The sequence below is a fragment of the Saimiri boliviensis genome, chromosome 14, assembly GCF_048565385.1.
Source record: "Saimiri boliviensis isolate mSaiBol1 chromosome 14, mSaiBol1.pri, whole genome shotgun sequence".
Lineage (NCBI taxonomy): Eukaryota > Metazoa > Chordata > Mammalia > Primates > Cebidae > Saimiri > Saimiri boliviensis.
In genome coordinates this window covers 12,849,713-12,870,250 of record NC_133462.1, presented here as the reverse complement: position 1 = coordinate 12,870,250, position 20,538 = coordinate 12,849,713, and the positions used below count along the sequence as shown (strand labels likewise).

Sequence of the window (20,538 nt, the reverse complement as noted above, 5' to 3'; positions counted from 1 at the left end):
AGGAGGGTGTCTGGATTACTGGGGGGGGGGGGTGTCCTCCCTTCCTGGGGACAGTCGGGGGTGGTCAAAAGGCCTCTATGCCCCCCCTCCTCCCTCTGCCCTGCTGCGCCAGGGGCAGGGGGAGAACAGCCCGCCTCGTGATAGGGGGCTGGCCCAGCCCGCCCTATCCCTGGGAGAGGGGGCGGGACAGGGGGAGCCCTATAATTGGACGGGTCTGGGAGCCTCCAGTCCTACTCAGCCCCAGCGGAGGTGAAGGACGCGTTCCTCGGGAGCTGGTGAGAGGCACAGTGGAGGGCACAGCTCAGCTCAGGGGCCTCGGGAAGCCCTGGCCTCCGGGAAAGAAGTCTCAGGAGAACTGCTTGGGGTCGGGCTGCGGGAGAGGAGGAGTTGGGGGTGAGGCCAGCGGCAGGGGAGTGGACCGGGGCCGCAGAGGTGACCTGACCCGCTAGGTCGGGTGGGGGGAGCAGCTGGACTCGGAGCTAAGCCAAAGCAGGACCCCACAAGTAGTCACTGTCATTTATTGAGCACCTACTGGGTGTCCCCATTGTCTTCTGCCCTCCCTACTTGGGGAGCCAGAGGCAGCGACAGCGTAGCTGGGCGCCGACTGGACAACTTTAAAATGAAGACTAAACTATCAAAACGGAAAACAGCGCTCAGATGTGAGGCTGGGGCTTAGAATGTGAGGGGACAATGAGGAATGCGACGTTGGGACTGAGATGGAACGGGTGGTGGGGAGGGGGCAGGGGTGAAATTTGAACCCTGGGAGAGGAAGATGGAATTTTAACTATGGAGGCCGACCTGGGGGATGGGGAAATGAAAGAAGCCCAGAAGGCAGTTGAATAGGCACTGGGTGGGGGACGGCCTGGTGAATGTCTGTGTCGAGATTAGGCCTTTGCCGATAATAGAGCAAGGCTTTGAAGGCTAGGCTGGGGTGGGGCCGGGTTGGGGGTGGGAGTTCTCACTGGGGCTTGATTGACTTCTCCCCCCCCAGACTGGCCAATCACAGGCGGGAAGATGAAGGTTCTGTGGGCTGCGTTCCTGGTCGCATTCCTGGCAGGTACAGGGGTGGGGCTTGCTCGACTTCCCCGCTTCTCCCCCCCAACCAACCTCCTGGCCCCATTCAGGCAGGCCCTGGGTCCCCTCTTCAGCTGGTCTGTCTTCTCCTTGAAGGGAAAGCTCAGGTCTGAAGCTTCTGAATAGCAATTGACACTCTCTGGGCCTGTTTCCCCAATCCTTGAGATGAAAGTTAGAAGTGTTTTTTATCTTTTTGGTGGGGGAAGGGGGACGGTGGGGGGGGGGGCAGCCTAACTCTGTCACCCAAGCTGGATGGAGTGCAGTGGCACGATATTGGCTCACTGCTGCAACCTCCACCTCCTCCCGGGTTTAAGCTATCCTCCTGCCTCAGCCTCCCCAGTAGCTGAGATTACAGGCACACGCCACAATGTCCAAGTAACTTTTGTATTTTTAATAGAGATGGGGTTTCACCATGGTGGCCAGGCGGGTCTCGAACTCCTGACCTCAGGTGATGTGCCCGCTTCTACCTCCCAAAGTGCTGGGATTACAGGCATGATCCACCGTGCCTAGCTGGGAGTCAGAGGTTTCTAATGTGTTGTCAGGTAGGTAGTGAATACCTATGATGGATCAACTGATCTTTATTCCCCATCACCCCTCACAGCCCTGCGTGGGGCGCACAAGGACACTCAATACATGCTTTTCCATTGGGCTTGCCGGCTCACCCCTGTAATCCCAGCACTTTGGGAGGCCAAGATAGGCGGATCACTTGAGCGCAGGAGTTCAACACCAGCCTGGGAAATGTAGTAAGACCCTGTCTCTACTAAAAATACAAAAAGTAGGCAGGACGTGCTGGCTCACCCCTGCAATCCCAGCACTTTGGGAGGCTGAGTCGGGTGGATCACAAGGTCAGGAGATTGAGACCATCCTAGCGAACATAGTGAAACCTCGTCTCTACCAAAAATACAAAAAAAAATTAGCCAGGCGTGGTGGCAGGCACCTATAGTCCCAGCTTTTTGGGAGGCTGAGGCAGGAGAATCACTTGAATCCAAAAGGCAGAGGTTGCAGTGAGCTGAGATCATGCCATTGCACTCCAGCTCGGGCGAAAGAACGAAACACCGTCTCAAAAAAAGGCCAGGCGCAGTGGCTCAAGCCTGTAATCCCAGCACTTTGGGAGGCCGAGGCGGGTGGATCACGAGGTCGAGAGATCAAGACCATCCTGGTCAACATGGTGAAACCCCGTCTCTACTAAAAATACAAAAAAAACTAGCTGGGCGTGGTGGCGCGTGCCTGTAATCCCAGCTACTCAGGAGGCTGAGGCAGGAGAATTGCCTGAGCCCAGGAGGCGGAGGTTGCGGTGAGCCGAGATCGCACCATTACACTCCAGCCTGGGTAGCAAGAGCGAAACTCCGTCTCAAAAAAACAAAAAAAAAAAAAGAAAGCCAGGTGTGGTGCCCCACACCCGTGGTCCCAGCTACTCAAGAGGCTGAGGCAGGAGGATCGCCTGAGTCCAGAAAGTCAAGGCTTCAGTCAACCATGTTCAGGCTGCTGCACTCCAGCTGGCCGACAGAGCAAAACCCTGTCTATAAATAAACAAATAATGCTTTTCGCCAGGGGCGGTGGTTCACGCCTGTAATCCCAGCACTTTGGGAGTCTGGGGCAGGTGGATCACAAGGTCAGGAGATCGAGACCATCCTGGCCAATATGGTGAAACCCCGTCTCTACTAAAAGTACAAAAAATTAGCCGGGCGCGGTGGCTCAAGCCTGTAATCCCAGCACTTTGGGAGGCTGAGGCGGGTGGATCACGAGGTCAAGAGATCGAGACTGTCCTGGTCAACATAGTGAAACCCCGTCTCTACTAAAAATACAAAAATTAGCTGGGCATGGTGGCGCGTGCCTATAATCCCAGCTACTCAGGAGGCTGAGGCAGGAGAATTGCCTGAACCCAGGAGGCGGAGGTTGCGGTGAGCCGAGATCGTGCCATTGCACTCCAGCCTGGGTAACAAGAGCGAAACTCCGTCTCAAAAAAAAAAAAAAAAAAAAAAAAAAAAAGTACAAAAAATTAGCCAGGCATGGTGGTGTGCGCCTGTAGTCCCAGCTACTCAGGATGCTGAGGCAGGAGAATCGCTTGAACCCAGGAGGCGGAGATTGCAGTGAGCCGAGCTCAGTCCTCTGCACTCCAGCCTGGGCGACAGAGTGAGACTCCGCCTCAAAATAAATAAATAAATCTCGCTTTTCAAGCGATTAAGCAGACTCCACCCTCACCCTGCTCACCATGGCTCCAAAGAAGCCTTTGTGGAGCACCTGGGTGCCTGGCTGGGGGCAGAAGGACCCTGACCCACCTTGAGATCGTTCCACACAGGATGCCAGGGCAAGGTGGAGCAAGTGGTGGAGCCGGAGCTGGGGCCGGAGCCGGAGCTGCACCCGCAGGCCGACTGGCAGAGCGGCCAGCCCTGGGAGCTGGCGCTGGGTCGCTTCTGGGACTACCTGCGCTGGGTGCAGACACTGTCCGAGCAGGTGCAGGAGGAGCTGCTCAGCTCCCAGGTCACCCAGGAACTGACGTGAGTGTCCCTGTCCCGGCCCTTGACCCTCCTGGTGGACGGCTGCACCTCCCCAGGGTCAGGTTTCATTAAGTCTGTCCTGTCATTAATGCCTGGGCGTCCGGGCCTCTGCAGGTTCCAGCTTCCTCTTCCCATGTCTGACTCCCGGCTTTAGCTCTCCGGGATTCTCTCTCTCAGCTCTGTCCCTCCTCCCTTCAGACGCAATCTCTCACACTGTCCTTCCCTAGCTCTTTTGTATGTGTGTGTATGGTAAGAGAGAGACAGAGATGGGGTCTCACTGTGTCGCCCAGGCTGGTCTTGAACTCCTGGGCTCAAGCGATCCTCCCGCCTCGGCCTCAGAAGTTCTGGGATTAGAGACGGGAGCCACCTCGCCCGGTCTGCGCGCCCCTTCTTGGTCTCTGCCTCTGCTCTCTGCATCTGCCTGTCTCTGTCTCCATCTCGTGGCCTCGGCCGCGTTGCCCCTGTCTCCTTCTTCGGGTCTTTCCGGCTCATCCCCATCTCGCCTGCCCTCGCGCAGCCCTTCTCCCCGCCTTCCCCTGTGCACACACCCACTCTCGGCGCAGGGCGCTGATGGACGAGACCATGAAGGAGTTGAAGGCCTACAAGTCCGAGCTGGAGGAACAGCTGAGCCCGGTGGCGGAGGAGACGCGAGCCCGGCTGTCCAAGGAGCTGCAGGCGGCACAGGCCCGGCTGGGCGCGGACATGGAGGACGTGCGCAGCCGCCTGGCGCAGTACCGCAGCGAGGTGCAGGCCATGCTGGGCCAGAGCACCGACGAGCTGCGGGCGCGCCTCGCCTCCCACCTGCGCAAGCTGCGCAAGCGGCTCCTCCGCGACGTCGATGACCTGCAGAAGCGTCTGGCCGTGTACCAGGCCGGGGCCCGCGAGGGCGCCGAGCGCGGCGTCAGCGCCATCCGCGAGCGCCTGGGGCCCCTGGTGGAGCAGGGCCGCGCGCGGGCCGCCACCGTGGGCTCCTCCCTGGCCAGCCAGCCGCTGCAGGAGCGGGCCCAGGCCTGGGGCGAGCGGCTGCGCGCGCGGATGGAGGAGGTGGGCAGCCGGACCCGCGACCGCCTGGACGAGGTGAAGGAGCAGGTGGAGGAGGTGCGCGCCAAGCTGGAGGAGCAGGCCCAGCAGATGCGCCTGCAGGCCGAGGCCTTCCAGGCCCGCCTCAAGAGCTGGTTCGAGCCCCTGGTGGAAGACATGCAGCGCCAGTGGGCCGGGCTGGTGGAGAAGGTGCAGGCCGCCGTGGGCGCCAGCGCCACCCCTGTGCCCAGCGACAATCACTAAGCGCCCAGGCCTGCAGCCAGGGGGACCCCACTGCACCCCGTGCCTCCTGCCTCCGCTCAGCATGCAGCGGGAGACCCTGCCCCCGACCCAGCCGTCCTCCTGGTGGGCCCCCGTTTAATAAAGACTCACCAAGTTTCACCGCAGCTGCTGGCCTCCCTGTGTGATTTTCTTTAAGCGCCAGCCTCAATTTCTCTTTCTGTCCGCACACTGGCCACACAGTTCTCAGCCCGTCCTCCCTCTCTGTGTCTTAGACGGCGTCTGGCTCTGTCACCCAGGCTTAAGTGCAGTGAGTGGTTCCGTCTCAGCTCACTGCCATCTCTGCTTCTTGGGTTCAGACGATTCCCTTGCCTCACCTTGGGTTCAAGCAACTCTCATGCCTCAGTAGTTAGGATTACAGGCTGGTGCCAACATACCTGGCTGATTTTTGTGCTTTTAGTAGAGACGAGGTTTCACCATGTTGGCCGAGCTAGTCTTGAACCGACCTCAGTCTCCCAACATGCTGGGATTACATGGACATCTTGCCCGGCCTCTGCCCCTCTTCCCCCCCGCCACCCTTTTTCCTTTTTCCGGAAACAAGGTCTCACTCTATTACCCTAGATCACAGCTCACTGCAGCCTCCACCTCCTGGACTCAAGTGCTCCTCCTGCCTCAGCCTCTCCAGTAGCCGAGAGGACAGGCGCCCACCACCAGGATTAATTTGTGTGGTGTGTATGTGTGGGTGTAGATGGGGTCTGGCTTTGTTGCCCAGGCTCCTGTGGAACTCCTGGGCTTAAACGTTCCTCCCACCTTGGCCTCCTGAGGAGCTGGGACTACTGGCTAGCACCACCACACCCGCTTATTGACTTTTACTCTTTGTAGAGATGAGAGGTCTCACTGTGTTGCTCAGGCTGGTCTCCAACTCCTGGGCTCAACCAATCCTCCCCCATCGGCCTCCCAAGTGCTGGGATTCCAGGAGTGAGTTGCTGTGCCCAGCCTGCCCATCTTAATAACACTGGCTCCTCCGAGTTGCAACCCCGAATGAGCTGAGACTGGTGCCTTTATTCTGAAGCCATTTTTACTTTTTTCTGCTGTCTTTATTCTCCCTCCTTCTCTCCTCCAGTCTTACCTGATTTCTGCCTCCTTCCCCGGCCCGTCCTCCCCCCTCCCCCCCGCCCGTCCTCCCCCCTCCCCCCCACCCGTCCTCCCCCCCCCCGGCCCCCCATCTCCTCCCCCTCCCCCTCCCTCACTGTCTCTCCATGCTCTCCTTAGGAGATGTCACTTTCTGGCTTCCTGTTTTCCTCCACCTCTATCTTTTATCTCTCCCTCCTACAGTTTCTCTCTCCCAGGCCTGCTTTCTCCCTCCCTCCACCCCCCCACCGCCCCCCCCACCCCCGCCTTCTGCATCTGGGTCTGTTCCTCCGCCACTCAGTTTTGTTTGAGCCCCTTGCTTCTCCAGTTCCCTTCTAGCTAGCTGTCCCTTCACCCACTGGGAACTGGGCTTCCCTGCCCCAACCCTCATTTTCTTTCCTTTTTTTTAACAGAGTCTCACTCTGTTGCCCAGCCTGGAGTGCAGTGGTGCAATTTTGGCTCACTGCAACCTCCTCTTCCCAAATTCAGGCGATTCTCCTCCTTCGGCCTCCAGAGTAGCTGGGATTTCAGGCATGCACCACCACACCCGGCTAGTTTTTGTATTTTTGGTAGAAATGGGGTTTCAACAAGTTGACCGGGCAAGTCTCAACCTCCTGATCCCACGTGATCTGCCTGCCTCAGCCTCCCAAAGTGCTGGGATCACAGGCATGTGCCACTGCACCCAGCCTATCCCTCATTCTCCATCCTTTCTTCCAGCTGTGATGGCCACCCTTCGTGTTTCCCAACAAGCCTACTGGGTGCTGAGCCCAGGCTGGGAAGAGAAGGGAGCGGCTCCTTCTATGGAAGGCTGCACCAGGTCTCATGCTGTGATGAGATCCGCTCAGAGCAGATCACCTGAGGTCAGGAGTTGGAGACCAGTCTGATCAACATGGTGAAACCCTGTCTCTACCAAAAATACAAAAATTAGCCGGGCATGGTGGTGAGTGCCTGTAATCCCAGCGACTCAGGAGGCTTTGGCAGGAGAATCACTTGAACACAGGAGGCAGAGGTTGCAGTGAGCCGAGATCACGCCACTGCACTCCAGCCTGGGGGACAGGAGCGAAACTTTGTCTCAAAAAAAAAAAAAAAAAAAAAAAAGCCGGGCGCGGTGGCTCAAGCCTGTAATCCCAGCATTTTGGGAGGCCGACGCGGGTGGATCACAAGGTCAAGAGATCAAGACCATCCTGGCCAACATGGTGAAACCCCATCTCTACTAAAAATACAAAAAATTAGCTGGGCATGGTGGCGCGTGCCTGTAATCCCAGCTACTCAGGAGGCTGAGGCAGGAGAATTGCCTGAAGCCACGAGGTGGAGGTTGCGGTGAGCCGAGATCGCGCCATTGCACTCCAGCCTGGGTAACAAGAGCGAAACTCCGTCTCAAAAAAAAAAAAAGAGAGAGAGTTGGTGCTCAGAGAGGGGAAGCTTGGATGAAAGCCTAGGAGCCGCCGGCACTATCCTTCCCTCCCACCCCCTCAGTTCTCAGAGATGGGGAGCAGGGTTTCTACCAGCGGGGGACAGGCCAGGACTTGAGGCTGTATCTCGTGGGCCAGCTGCAACATCTGCATGTTCCTCTGCCCGTCTTGCACACCCCAGACTCAGTGCTTTCCCTGGCGCTGCTCCGATCACCCACGTGGAGGCAGCTCCCCTCCCCCAGAAATGACTCACCAGGGCTGAGTGAGGAGGAGAAGGGTCAGTGTGCTCACAGGCAGGGGGCCTGGTCCCCTGGGCCTGCTGCTGATTCAGGGTATGTCCAGGGGCTGGGGCAGCACTCTCTCAGAGCCTCCGTTTCCCCAGATGTCAACGAGGGGAGCAGCGTCAGCCACATCTCCCATTTGAAGAGTTGACCCTTGAATTCTCACGTATAAATAATTCTTTTTGAGACAGTGCCTTAATCTGTCGCCCAGGCTGTAGTGCAGTAGGGTGCTCACAGATCGGTGCAGCCTCCAACTCAAGTGACCCTCCTGCCTCAACCTCCCGAGTAGCTGAGACCACAAGCACCCACCACTATGCTGGCTAATTTTTTTTTTTTTTTTGAGACGGAGTTTCACTCATTTCCCAGGCTAAGGTGTAATGGCACAATCTCACCTGACTGTAACCTCCACTTCCTGGATTCAACAGATTCTCCTGCCTCAGCTTCCCAAGTAGCTGGAATTACAGGCATGTGCCACCATGCCCGGCTGGCTGATTTTTTGTATTTTTAGCAGAGAGGGGGTTTCACCATGTTGGTCAGCCTGGTCAATTCCCGATCCACCCACCTCGACCTCCCAAAGTGCCGGGATTACAGGCGTGAGCCACTGCACCCAGCCACATTTTAAAATTTTTTGTAGAGATGGGTCTTACTAAGTTGCCCAGGCTGATTTCAAACTCCTGGGATCAAGCAGATCCTCTTGCCTCCGCTTCCCAAAGTGGTGGGATTACAGGTGTGAGCCATTGCACCCAGCTGACCTATGAAGACTTCTAAGCAGACAGAGCGCCCTATGTCACCACAGCTGTGGTCAGATCTAGAGGTGGGACAAGGATGGGAAGGAGGTTCCAGAACAAAGGCCGGCAGGGAGTCCCATGGGACAGGAGCTGACCCCAGAAACGGTCCTGAGAGATATCCTGGATCCTGGAAGGAGACAGACAAAGAGCTCCCTCTTTATATTTCTTTATTTTATTTTATTTTATTTTATTTATTTATTTATTTTTTTGAGACGGAGTTTCGCTGTTGTTACCCAGGCTGGAGTGCAATGGCGCGATCTCGGCTCACCGCAACCTCCGCCTCCTGGGTTCAGGCAATTCTCCTGCCTCAGCCTCCTGAGTAGCTGGGATTACAGGCACGCGCCACCATGCCCAGCTAATGTTCTGTATTTTTAGTAGAGACGGGGTTTCACCATGTTGACCAGGTGGTCTCGATCTCTTGACCTCGTGATCCACCCGCCTCGGCCTCCCAAAGTGCTGGGATTACAGGCTTGAGCCACCGCGCCCGGCTATTTTATTTATTTTTTTGAGACTGAGTCTCACTCTGTCACCCAGGCTGGAGTGCAGTGGCGCAATCTCGGCTCCCCGCAACCTCCACCTCCCAAATTCAAGCGATTCTCCTGCCTCAGCCTCCCGAGTATCTGGGACTACAGTCTTGTGCCACCATGCCCAGCTAATTTTTGAATTTTTTTGGTAGAGACGAAGTTTCACCATGTTGGCCACGCTGGTTTCAAACTCCTGACCTCAAGTGATCCGCCCACCTCGGCCTCCCGAAGTTGTGGGATTACAGAGGTGAGCCACCGCGCCCGGCCAACAGCTCCCTCTTTGTCCCTTGCTGAGCCCTACTGAATGTTCTTCATTGTGCGTCAGTTTCCTCATGTGTAAAACAGAAACCCCTATAGCAGAGGGTGGGAGGATGAAAGGCAGGAGCTTCGCAGTTCTATTCTTGTGGGGTCAGGAGGTGGAGCAGCAGGAGCACTGCTATTCTATTCTTGTGGGGTCAGGGAAGCAGACATCTGGGTGGATGTCTGGGGACTGCTGGGCTCAGTTGGGGAAGTAGGGGGCCCTCTGGGGCTGACAGGGACTGGAAGCTCTGAGCTGGCCAGAGAGATGTTGCAATTCTGCCAGGGTCTTGTCTATGCGTCCCTTTCACAACCATCCCCCTACCGCCAGGCTGACACGTGGTTGTGGGGGCACAAGGCCAGCCAACCTAGAGTTTGAGGCTGGGCCAAGGCCACCCTCCCCACTAGCTGCCAGGGTCACTGGCGGTCAAAGGCAGCTGGTGGGGAAGGCATTGGACTCCAGCCCAGGGGGACGGATGTGGTGATGGGGGGAAGCGGGCTTGGTGCCAGGAGGGGCCTCAGAGGGTGAATAACAGTAGATAGAGTGTTGCAGGGAGGTGGCCAGGCAAAGGGGGTGAGGCCTGGTGGAAGGAAGAAGGGGCATACATTTAAGCTTTGCAGCTGAGGGTTTTAATTTTTGGAGATGAGCCTCACTCTGTCCACTAGGCTGGAGTGCAGCAGCAAAATCATGGCTCACTGTAGCCTCGAACACCTGGGCTCAAGCAATCCCCCCACCTCAGCCTCTTGAGTAGCTGGGACTACAAGCATGCGCCACCACACCTGACTAATTTTTAAATTTTTTTGTAGAGATGAGGTCTCTCTATGTTGCTCAGGCTGGTCTTGAACTCCTAGGCTCAAGCGATCCTCCCACCTCGGCTTCCCAAACCACTGGGATTAAAGGGATGAGCCGGCCCCTTTAAACCACCCCCGGCCAATGCAGGTGAGGTTTTTGCGGTGCCATCCAGCTAAGGCAACCCCTTCCCCTCACAAAAAAGGGAGACTGAGAATTATAAAGTTAAGAGCCAAAAGCAGGCCAGGGGCAGTGGCTCATACCTGTAACCCCAGCACTTTGTGAGGCCAAGGTGGGTGGATGACCTGAGGTCAGGAGTTCGAGACCAGTCTGACCAACATGGAGAAACCCCGTCTCTCAGTTCATCTACTTGATTAAAGAGAAAGGAAAAAAGAAGAAAAAAATAAAGAGAAACCCCATCTCTACTAAAAAAAAAAAACAAAATTAGCCAGGCCTGGTAGCACATGCCTGTCATTGCAGCTACTTGGGAGGCTGAGGCAGGAGAACTGCTTGAACCCAGGAGGCTGAGGTTGCAGTGAGCCAAGATCATGCCATTGCACTCCAGCCCAGGCAACAAAAGCAAAACTCAGTCTCCAAAAAAAAAAAGCCCAGAGAATATGAGGGTGGTCTGGGGACTTTAAGGGCTGGTCTGAAAGAGATGGGAAGTGGCACTCAGAGTAGGAGTGTGGGGCCAACCCGGAGACCCCGGCAACATAAAGAAAAGTTGGGGCTGAGGAGACTTGCTAAGAGAGGGGAAGTGGAGGGAAGAAGAGGTGGTCTAGGGACACAGTGTGAATGAGGCGTGCATGAGCTCACAGGGTTATTACTGGGAGCCCCCTGAAGGAAGATGGCCACAGGGACAGAACCAGGGTGCCCTCTGAGTGGGAAAGCGGGCAATGGCAGTCTGAGGATGCCCCAGAGTCAGGAAGATTGGGAGGTGAGGGTGCTGAACGGTAAGAGGCTTTGGGGCTAAAGGAAGCGCCTGGGACCTCACCTGACCCCAACGCCCACGGGCCAGGGGCAGAGGAGAAAAACGTGGGTGGGCAGAGGGAGGCAGGCAGCCAGGGGAAGGCGCAGGAGGAGGGAGATCAGCATCAACCTGCCCCGCCCCCTCCCCAGCCTGATAAAGGTCCTGCGGGCGCCGGGACCTCCCACCCGAGCCCTCCAGCAAGGATTCAGGTTGGTGCTGGCTGCCCGGGAGGGACGCCCGCCTCCCCGCCGCAAGAACTCAAAAGAGGAGACCAGGGAATCTTGGAGGGAGGGAGGGAGGGAGAGGGAAGGGTGCCGCTGATCGCCTGCACCCCTGCCTCTGCCTCCAGAGCGCCCCTCCGGCCCCGCCATGAGGCTCTTCCTGTCGCTCCCGGTCCTGGTGGTGGTTCTGCTGATGATCTTGGAAGGTAAAAGTGTAATAGAATTGGGGTGTTGGAGATGTGCAAGAGTGATGGTGGCTACAGGCCTGGCGCCCTGGCTTAGGGGACCTCTGAGCGCTCTGGGGCCCCTTCTGGGTCGCGGTTGCCCGGTCGTGGTCGGGTAGATCTGCAGGTTCTCCCAGGCTCAGTCCTGCAGGCTCCAAATCTGCCCAGGAGAGCCCTAGCAACCGATGGCGTATTGACGCCTGCCCCTCTGGGATTGGCTGTCCTGCTTCTGTAGCCTTGAAAGTGGGTGAGCGGGACTGGGGGCTGTAGGAGGGGGGTCAGGGCTGAATAAGGCAATTGCCAGCAGCTTGAGCCCCACCCGGTCACTCCAGTATCCTCTCCATTCTAACAACATGATCCCCAAGAATCTCCCGGGATCCTATCCTAAAGGGATTCCAATAACAAATGTTTGGCCAGGCTCGGTGGCTCACGCCTGTAATCCCAACACTTTGGTAGGCCGAGGTGGGCAGACCACTTGAGGTCAAGAGTTCGAAATCAGCCTGGCCAACATGGTGAAACCCCGTCTCTACTAAAATACAAAACAATTAGTCCGGCGTGCTGGTGCACACCTGTAATCCCAGCTACTCAGGAGGCTGAGGCAGCAGAACTGCTTGAACCCAGGAGGCGGAGGTGGCGGTGAGCCGAGATCGCGCCATTGCACTCCAGCCTGGGTAACGAGAGCGAAACTCCGTCTCAAAAAAAAAAAAAAAAAAAAAGAATTTGTACCCCTACCCATGTTCCTGGCAGGCCCAGGCCCAGCCCAGGGGGCCCCGGAGAGCGTGGAGGCCTCCAGCGGCTTGGATAAGCTGAAGGAGTTTGGAAATAACCTGGAGGACAAGGTTCGGGAATTCTTCAAACGCATCAAAGAGAGTGACATTCCTGCTAAGACTCGGTTAGAACCCTTCCCACTGGAGGGCTGGGTGTGTTTGGGTGGCGCCCTGGAGGACGGGCCAAGACGAACAGATTGAAAAAAAATAAGTCCCAGAGAGGATGACACCTTCCCTCTGCTCACACAGCTAGATCTCAATCAAGGTGCTCAGACTTCAGGCACAGTTTCCTCAACTCCTATCCAGAAAGAAAGAAAGGAAATGAAGAAGGAGGGAAGGGAAGGGATGGAGGGGGGGAGAAAGGAAGAAGGAAGGAAAGATACATCTAGTCAGGCCTAAACTTAGAAAGATTGTTTGGAGGCTGGTCACAGTGGCTCACGCCTGTAATCCCAGCACTTTGGGAGGCCGAGGCAGGTGGATCACCTGAGGTTGGGAGTTCGAAACCAGCTTAACCAACATGGAGAAACCTCTTCTCTACTAAAAATACAAAATTAGGCTCGACGCGGTGGCTCACGCCTATAATCTCAGTACTTTGGGAGGCTGAGGTGGGTGGATTACCTGAGGTCGGGAGTTCGAGACCAGCCTAACCAACACGGAGAAACCCAGTCTCTTCTAAAAAAAAAAAAATACAAAAAATTAACCAGATTTGGTAGCGCATGCCTGTAATCCCAGCTACTTCGGAGACTGAGGCAGGAGAATGCTTGAACCTATGAGGTAGAGGTTATGATGAGCCAAGATGGCACCACTGCACCCCAGCCTGGGCAACAAGAGCAAAACTCCATCTCAAAAAACAGAAAGATTGTTTGGAGGGAGACCCAAAGGTCCTAAGGCAAAAAGGCTGATAGGTAATCAAGAGAGGGTGTTGGCCGGGCACGGTGGCTCAAGCCTGTAATCCCAGCACTTTGGGAGGCCGAGGCGGGTGGATCATGAGGTCAAGAGATCGAGACCATCCTGGTCAACATGGTGAAACCCCGTCTCTACTAAAAATACTAAAAATTAGCTGGGCATGGTGGCGTGTGCCTGTAATCCCAGCTACTCAGGAGGCTGAGGCAGGAGAATTGCCTGAACCCAGGAGACGGAGGTTGCGGTGAGCCGAGATCACGCCATTGCACTCCAGCCTGGGTAACAAGAGCAAAACTCCGTCTCCAAAAAATAAAAATTAAAATTAAAATTAAAAAAAGAGAGGGTGTTAATTCAGGCAGGGAACAGTCTGGCCATAGGCAGTGAGGCTGGAAAGTACCTTTGAATGAGTAGGGGAACAGCTCGGGCAAGGGCAGGCTTGAAGAAAGGGTTGGTAGCAAGAGATGGCAGGCATTGAAATCCAGGCCAGGGTGAAGTGGTGAAGTGTGTCTTTTTTTTTTTTTTTTTTTTTTGAGATGGAGTTTCACTCTTGTTGCCCAGGCTGGAGTGCAGTGGTGCGATCTCAGCTCACTGCAACCTCTGCCTCCTGGGTTCAAGCAATTCTTCTGCCTCAGCCTCCTGAGTAGCTGGGATTATAGGCGCTGGCCACCACACCTGGCTAATGATTCCTTCTGGGTTTTTTTTTTTGTTTTTTTTTTTCCGAGACAGAGTCTCAATCTGTCTCCCAGGCTGGAGTACAGTGGCCTGATCTTGGCTCACTGCAACCTCCACCTCCCAGTTTCAAGCAATTCTCCTGCCTCAGCCTTGTAAGTAGTTGGGACTGCAGGTGTGGGCCACCACGCCTCACTAATTTTTGTATTTTTAGTAGAGATGGGGTTTCACCATGTTGGCCAGGTTGGTCTCGAACTCCTGACCTCAAGTGATTTGCCTGCCTCGGCTTCCCAAAGTGCTGGGATTACAGGCGTGAGCCATGCCCAAGCAAGGGTAAAGGGTTTAGATGTGTGTTGGTCCATCTGGGAAACTGAGGCACAGAAGCCGGCCCACGCAGCCCAGCGGTCCTCCTCATCCCACAGACAATGAGGATGGAGATTCAGCAAGGAGAAGACTGGGAGTCAGGTAGCAGGTAGAAACTGGGCAGCCCAGAAGGTAGCTGCACAAAGTGACCCCTTCCTTATTCCTCCCCACAGGAACTGGTTTTCAGAGACACTGCAGAAAGTGAAGGAGAAACTCAGGATTGAATCATGAGCACCTGAAGGATGATACCCCAGGAAGGGCTCTGAAATTTCCCACACCCCAGTGCCTGTGCTGAGGACTCCCTCCATGTGACTCCAGGTGCCCTCAATAAAAATCCTACAGAAAATTCTGAGTGCTTCCTCACTGTGGATAGGGGTAGGGGCGGCGGGAGAGGGTAGCGGAAGCATCTTAGGGACTCCTCAGAAGCCCTCCAATGCTCCATCTGTTTGCCCTGTGCTGAGGATGTTTTAAGTTCATAGTCTCAAAAGAGTCTTCCTAAGAACCTTGCAAATTGGGCCTTATTAATCCCAGCAGGGCATTGAGATCCAGAGAGGTGAATTTACTTGTGTAAGGTCACACAGCCAGGAAATGGAGAACTGGAACTGGATTGAACCCTCAGCCCGGCAATATCACTATGTTACACTGTCCTGGTGTGATCTACCTGAGATGAGGGGCTGAGGGTTTTTTTGTTTTGTGGGGGTTGTTTTTGAGATGGAGTCTCGCTCTATTGCCCAGGCTGGAGTGCAGTGACAAGATCTCGGTTCACTGCAACCTCCACCTCCCAGGTTTAAGCAATTCTCTGCCTCAGTCTCCCAAGCAGATGGGATTACAGGCACTCACCACAACGCCCAGCTAATTATATGTGTATGTATGTGTGTATATATATATATATATATATATATTTATTTTTTTTTTTTTTATTTTATTTTTTTTTTAAAGATGGGGTTTCACCATGGTGGCCAGGCTGGTCTTGAACTCCTGATCTCAGGTGATCCATCCACCTCGGCCTCCCAGTGTGCTAGGATTACAGGTGTGAGCCACTGCGCCCAGCCATTTTATATATATATATATATATATATATATATATATATATATATATATATATGTGTGTGTATATATATATATATATATATATATTTTTTTTTTTTTTTTTTTTTTGAGACGGAGTTTCACTCTTGTTGCCCAGGCTGGAGTGCAATGGCACGATCTCGGCTCACCACAACCTCCGCCTCCTGGGCTCAGGCAATTCTCCTGCCTCAGCCTCCTAAGTAGCTGGGATTACAGGCACGCACCGCCATGCCCAGCTAGTTTTTTGTATTTTTAGTAGAGACGGGGTTTCACCATGTTGACCAGAATGGTCTCGATCTCTCGACCTCGTGATCCACCCGCCTCGGCCTCCCAAAGTACTGGGATTACAGGCTTGAGCCACCGCGCCCGGCCGCCATTTTTTATATTTTTAATAGAGACAGGGTTTCACCATCTTGGCCAGGTTGGTCTTGAACTCCTGACCATGTGATCCACCTACCTCGGCCTCCCAAAGTGCTGGGATTACAGGCATGAGCCACCATGCCAGGACTGTTTTTTGGTTTTGTTTGTTTGTTTTTTGAGACAGAGTGAGACGAGACTCTGTCCCCCAGGCTGGAGTACAGTGGCACGATCTTGGCTCACTCCAACCTCCACCTCCTGGGTTCAAGGGATTCTCCTGCCTCAGCCTCCCTAGTAGCTGGATTACAGGCACACGGCACCACACCTGGCTACTTTTTGTATTTTTAGTAGAGACAGGGTTTCACCATGTTGGCCAGGCTGGTCTCCAACTCCTGGGCTCAAGCAATCCTCCTGCCTCGACCTCCTCTCAAAGTGTTGGGATTACAGGCATGAGCCACATGCCCGGCTCTCATGTAAAATTAAACCACATAAACATGTGATACAACCCTATGTAATTAAGATTTCTTTTTCCTTTTTTTTTTTTTTTTTTTTTGATGGAGTCTGGCTTTGTAACCCAGGCTGGCGTACAGTGGCATGATCTCCACTCACTACACCCTCCGCTTCCCTAATTCAAATGATTCTCCTGCTTAAGCCTCCTGAGTAACTAAGATTACAGGCATGTGCCATCACGCCCGGCCTATTTGTTTTTGTATTTTTTTTTTTTTTTTTTGAGACAGAGTTTCGCTCTTGTTACCCAGGCTGGAGTGCAATGGCGCGATCTCGGCTCACCGCAACCTCCGCCTCCTGGGTTCAGGCAATTCTCCTGCCTCGGCCTCCTGAGTAGCTGGGATTACAGGCACGTGCCACCATGCCCAGCTAATTTTTTGTATTTTTAGTAGAGACGGGGTTTCACCATGTTGACCAGGATGGTCTCAATCTCTCAACCTCGTGATTCACCCCCCTCGGCCTCCCAAAGTGCTGGGATTACAAGCTTGAGCCACCGCGCCCAGCTGTTTTTGTATTTTTAGTAGAGACAGAGTTTCACCATGTTTACCAGGCTGGTCTGGAACTCCTGACTTTGAGTGATCCACCCACCTCGGCCTCCCAAAGTGCTGGGATTACAGGTGTGAGCCACTGCACCCAGCTTAAGATTTCATAAGAAAAATATTTGTAAACCACATATCTAATAAGGGATTAATATTCAAAATATATAAGGGACTCCTACAATTCTAGTAGAAACATCAAACACTGCAGCCACTGTGGAAAGCGGTATGCAGGTTCCTCAACACATTAAAAATAGAACTATCGGATGATTCCGAAATCCCACTCCTGTGTACTTATTCTAAAGAATTGAAATCACTCGGGGCTCGGTGGCACATGCCTGTAGTCCCAGCTACTCAGGAGGCTGAGGCGGGAGAATCGCTTCAGCCCAGGAGGTGGAAGCTGCAGTGAGCCGAGATCAAGCCACTGCACTCCAGCCTGGGCGTCAGAGTAAGACTTCACCTCAAAACATAAAAGGAGCCGGGCACGGTGGCTCAAGCCTGTAATCCCAGCACTTTGGGAGGCCGAGGCGGGTGGATCACGAGGTCAAGAGATCGAGACCATCCTGGTCAACATGGTGAAACCCCGTCTCTACTAAAAAAAAATACAAAAAATTAGCTGGGCATGGCGGTGCGTGCCTGTAATCCCAGCTACACAGGAGGCTGAGGCAGGAGAATTGCCTGAGCCCAGGAGGCGGAGGTTGCAGTGAGCCGAGATCGCACCATTGCACTCCAGCCTGGGTAATAAGAGCAAAACTCTGTCTCAAAAAAAAACAAAAACAAAAACAAAAAAACATAAAAGGAAATCCTGAGACTGGGCACAGTGGCCTGTGCCTATAATCCCAGCACTTTGGAAGGCTGAGGTAGGAGAATCACTGGAGTCCAGGAGTTTAAAACCAGCCTGGGTAACACGGTAAAACACTGTCTCTACCAAAAAAAAAAAAGAAGAAAGAAAATAAATAAATGTATCTTTTTTTTTTTTTTTGAGACGAAGTCTCACTCTGTTGCCCAAGCTGAAGTGCATTGGCCCAGTCTCGGCTCCCTGCAACCTCCACCTCCCGGGTTCAAGCAGTTCTCTTGCCTCAGCCTCCCGGGTAGCTGGGAATACAGGCACACGCCACCATGCCCAGCTAATTTTTTTTTTTTTTTTAGTAGAGACGGAGTTTCACTATGTTGGCCAGGCTGGTCTTAAACTCCTGACCTCATGATCCGCCTGCATCCGTCTCCCAAAGTGCTGGGATTACAGGTGTGAGCCACTTCCCCCCACCAAATGTATCAAATGTATAAATATTACTCTCAAAGGCCGGGCGCGGTGGCTCACGCCTGTAATCCCAGCACTTTGGGAGGCCAAGGCGGGTGAATCACGAGGTCAAGAGATCGAGAACATTCTGGTCAACATGGTGAAACCTCGTCTCTACTAAAAATACAAAAATTAGCTGGGCATGGTGACGCGTGCCTGTAATCCCAGCTACTCAGGAGGCTGAGGCAGGAGAATTGCCTGAACTCAGGAGGTGGAGGTTGCGGTGAGCCGAGATCGCGCCATTGCACTCCAGCCTGGGCAACAAGAGCGAAACTCCATCTCAAAAAAAAAAAAAAAAAAAATTACTCTCTTGGCTTAATGCATCCCCTTTTCCCCCATAATCAACCCTCCAAGCTCCAATACTCTCCTTTCTTCTCACTCAGCAGCCTGTTAGAACTCAAGTCAGATTTTTTTTTTTTTTAAGTAGAGTCTCACTCTGTCATCCAGGCTGGAGTGCAGTGGCACCATCTCAGCTCATTGCAACTTCTGCCCCCTGGGTTTAATCGATTATCCTGCTCAGCCTCCCGAGTAGCTGGGACTTCAGGCGTCTGTCACCACGTTCAGCTAGTTTTTGTATTTTCAGTAGAGATGCGGTTTTGATATGTTGCCCAGGCTGGTCGTGAACTGCTGAGCTCTAGCAATCAGCACTTCTCTGTCTCCCAAAGTGCTGGGATTACAGGCCTGAGCCACAGAGCCCAACCCCAAGTCAGATTATGCTCTTTCTCTGCTCAGAATTCTCCTGACTCTCTCAGAGTAAACCAAAAGAACTTATCAAGGCCTACAAATGGACGCCTCCCTGCCCACGATCACCTCATCCCTGTCTCTCCATCACTCAGAAGCAACTGCTCACTACTCCTCCAATCTCCAGTGTACTGGGCAGGCTCCCACCTCAGGGCCCTTGGAGTTACTGTTCCTCGTGCCTGGAATGATCTTCCCCCAGGGGTCCAGAGCTCTGCCTGGCTGCCTCCTCATCCTCACTTTCTCCAGTTCTCTTCCAAAATCATCACCTGCCGGACGTGGTGGGACATGCCTATAATCCTAACACTTTGAGAGGCCAAGGTGGGAGAATTGCTTCAGCTCAGGAGTTCAAGACTAGCCTGAGCAACATAATAAGACTCCATCCCTCCTAAAAATAAAAATAAAAATTAGCTGGGCATGATGGTGCTCAGCTGTGACTCCAGCCACTTGGGAGGCTGAGGTAGGAGGATCACTTTGAATCAGGGAGGTTGAGGCTGCAGTGAGCCATGTTCTGAATTAGACAGTGGTGATGATTGTGCAACCTTGCCAATGTAGGAAAAACCATTGAACTGTATACTTTCAAAGGGTAAATTTAGCCGGGCATGTGGCTCACGCCTCTGTAATCCCAGAACTTTGGGAGGAGGCAGAGGCAGAAGGATTGCTTGAGCCCAGGAATTGGAGACCAGTCTGGCCAACATGGTGAAACCCTGCCTCTACTAAAAATACAAAAAGTAGCTGGGTGTGGTGCTGTGTGCCTGTAATCCAGCTATTAGGGAGGCTGAGGCACCAGAATTTCTTGAACCTGGGAGATGGAGGCTACAGTGAGACGAGATTGCCCCACTGCGCTCCAGCCTGGGCAACAGAATGAGACTCCATCTCAAAAAAAAAAAAAAAAAGTAGGCTGGGCAGGATGGCTCATGCCTGTAATCCCAGCACTTTGGCAGGCCGAGGTGGGCAGGAGACCTGAGGTTGGGAGTTCCAGACCAGCCTGAGCAATATGGAGAAACCCTGTCTCTATTAGTAAAAATACAAAACTAGCTGGGCATGGTGGCACATGCCTGTAATCCCAGCGACTCGGGAGGCTGAAGCAGGAGAATTGCTTGAATCCAAGAGGCGGAGGTTGCCGTGAGCTGAGATCTCACCATTGCATTCTAGCCTGGGCAACAAGAGCAAAACTCCATCTCAAAAAAGAAAAAAAAAGTAAATTTTGTGGAATGTGAATTATAACTCAATGTTTCTTTTCTTTTTTTGTTTTTCTGTGAGGATAGAGTTTCGCTCTTGTTGCTCAGGCTGGAGAGCAATGGCACGATCTCGGCTCACCGCAACCTCCGCCTCCCGGGTACAAGTGATTCTCCTGCCTCAGCCTCCCGAGTAGCTGGGATTACGGGCATGTGCCACCACGTCCGGCTCATTTTTGTATTTTTAGTAGAGACAGGGTTTCTCCCTGTTGTTCAGGCTGGTCTCAAACCTCCGACCTCAGGTGAAGTGCTGGCCTCGGCCTCCCAAAGTGCTGGGATTACAGGCGTGAGCCACTGCGCCGGGCCATATCAATTTTTCAACATGTATTAGAAGGGACATTTGAAATTCTTCTTCACCCCATCCTCCCCGCCATCATCCAGAGTATCCAGTCGGAATGGCTAGAGACACCAGATTAGCAGAGAGGTGAAGGCAGGGATGAGAAGGATGAAGGGGATGGGGGGTGGGATTCAGACCAGGGCCAGGCCCCAGGTGTGGAAAGAGATGAGAGTGGTTTGGGGGCTTAGTGACTTGAGGACAGAGTTGCTCGGAGGCACACAGGTCATTCAGGGCTGGCCCCTCCCCGTTCTGGCCTCTCAGTCCCCATCCTCCAGCAGCTGTTTGCGT

At 53.8% G+C, this 20,538-nt stretch overlaps 2 protein-coding genes across 2 annotated transcripts; both read left to right on the top strand.

The window, feature by feature from the left end:
• Window positions 1-171: 171 nt before the first annotated feature.
• Window positions 172-4,999, top strand: APOE (apolipoprotein E). Its single transcript, XM_010351143.3, has 4 exons — window positions 172-275; window positions 992-1,057; window positions 3,374-3,572; window positions 4,136-4,999. The coding sequence occupies exons 2-4, from the start codon at window positions 1,015-1,017 to the stop codon at window positions 4,854-4,856; spliced, it is 963 nt and encodes a 320-aa protein (XP_010349445.2). The 5' UTR covers window positions 172-275; window positions 992-1,014; the 3' UTR covers window positions 4,857-4,999.
• Window positions 5,000-11,109: 6,110 nt separating this feature from the next.
• On the top strand, window positions 11,110-14,518 carry APOC1 (apolipoprotein C1). The gene is made up of 4 exons (XM_039465541.2): window positions 11,110-11,234; window positions 11,375-11,452; window positions 12,218-12,362; window positions 14,346-14,518. Exons 2-4 carry the CDS (start codon window positions 11,395-11,397, stop codon window positions 14,401-14,403), a joined length of 261 nt encoding a protein of 86 aa, XP_039321475.1. The 5' UTR covers window positions 11,110-11,234; window positions 11,375-11,394; the 3' UTR covers window positions 14,404-14,518.
• The last annotated feature ends 6,020 nt before the right edge of the window (window positions 14,519-20,538 follow it).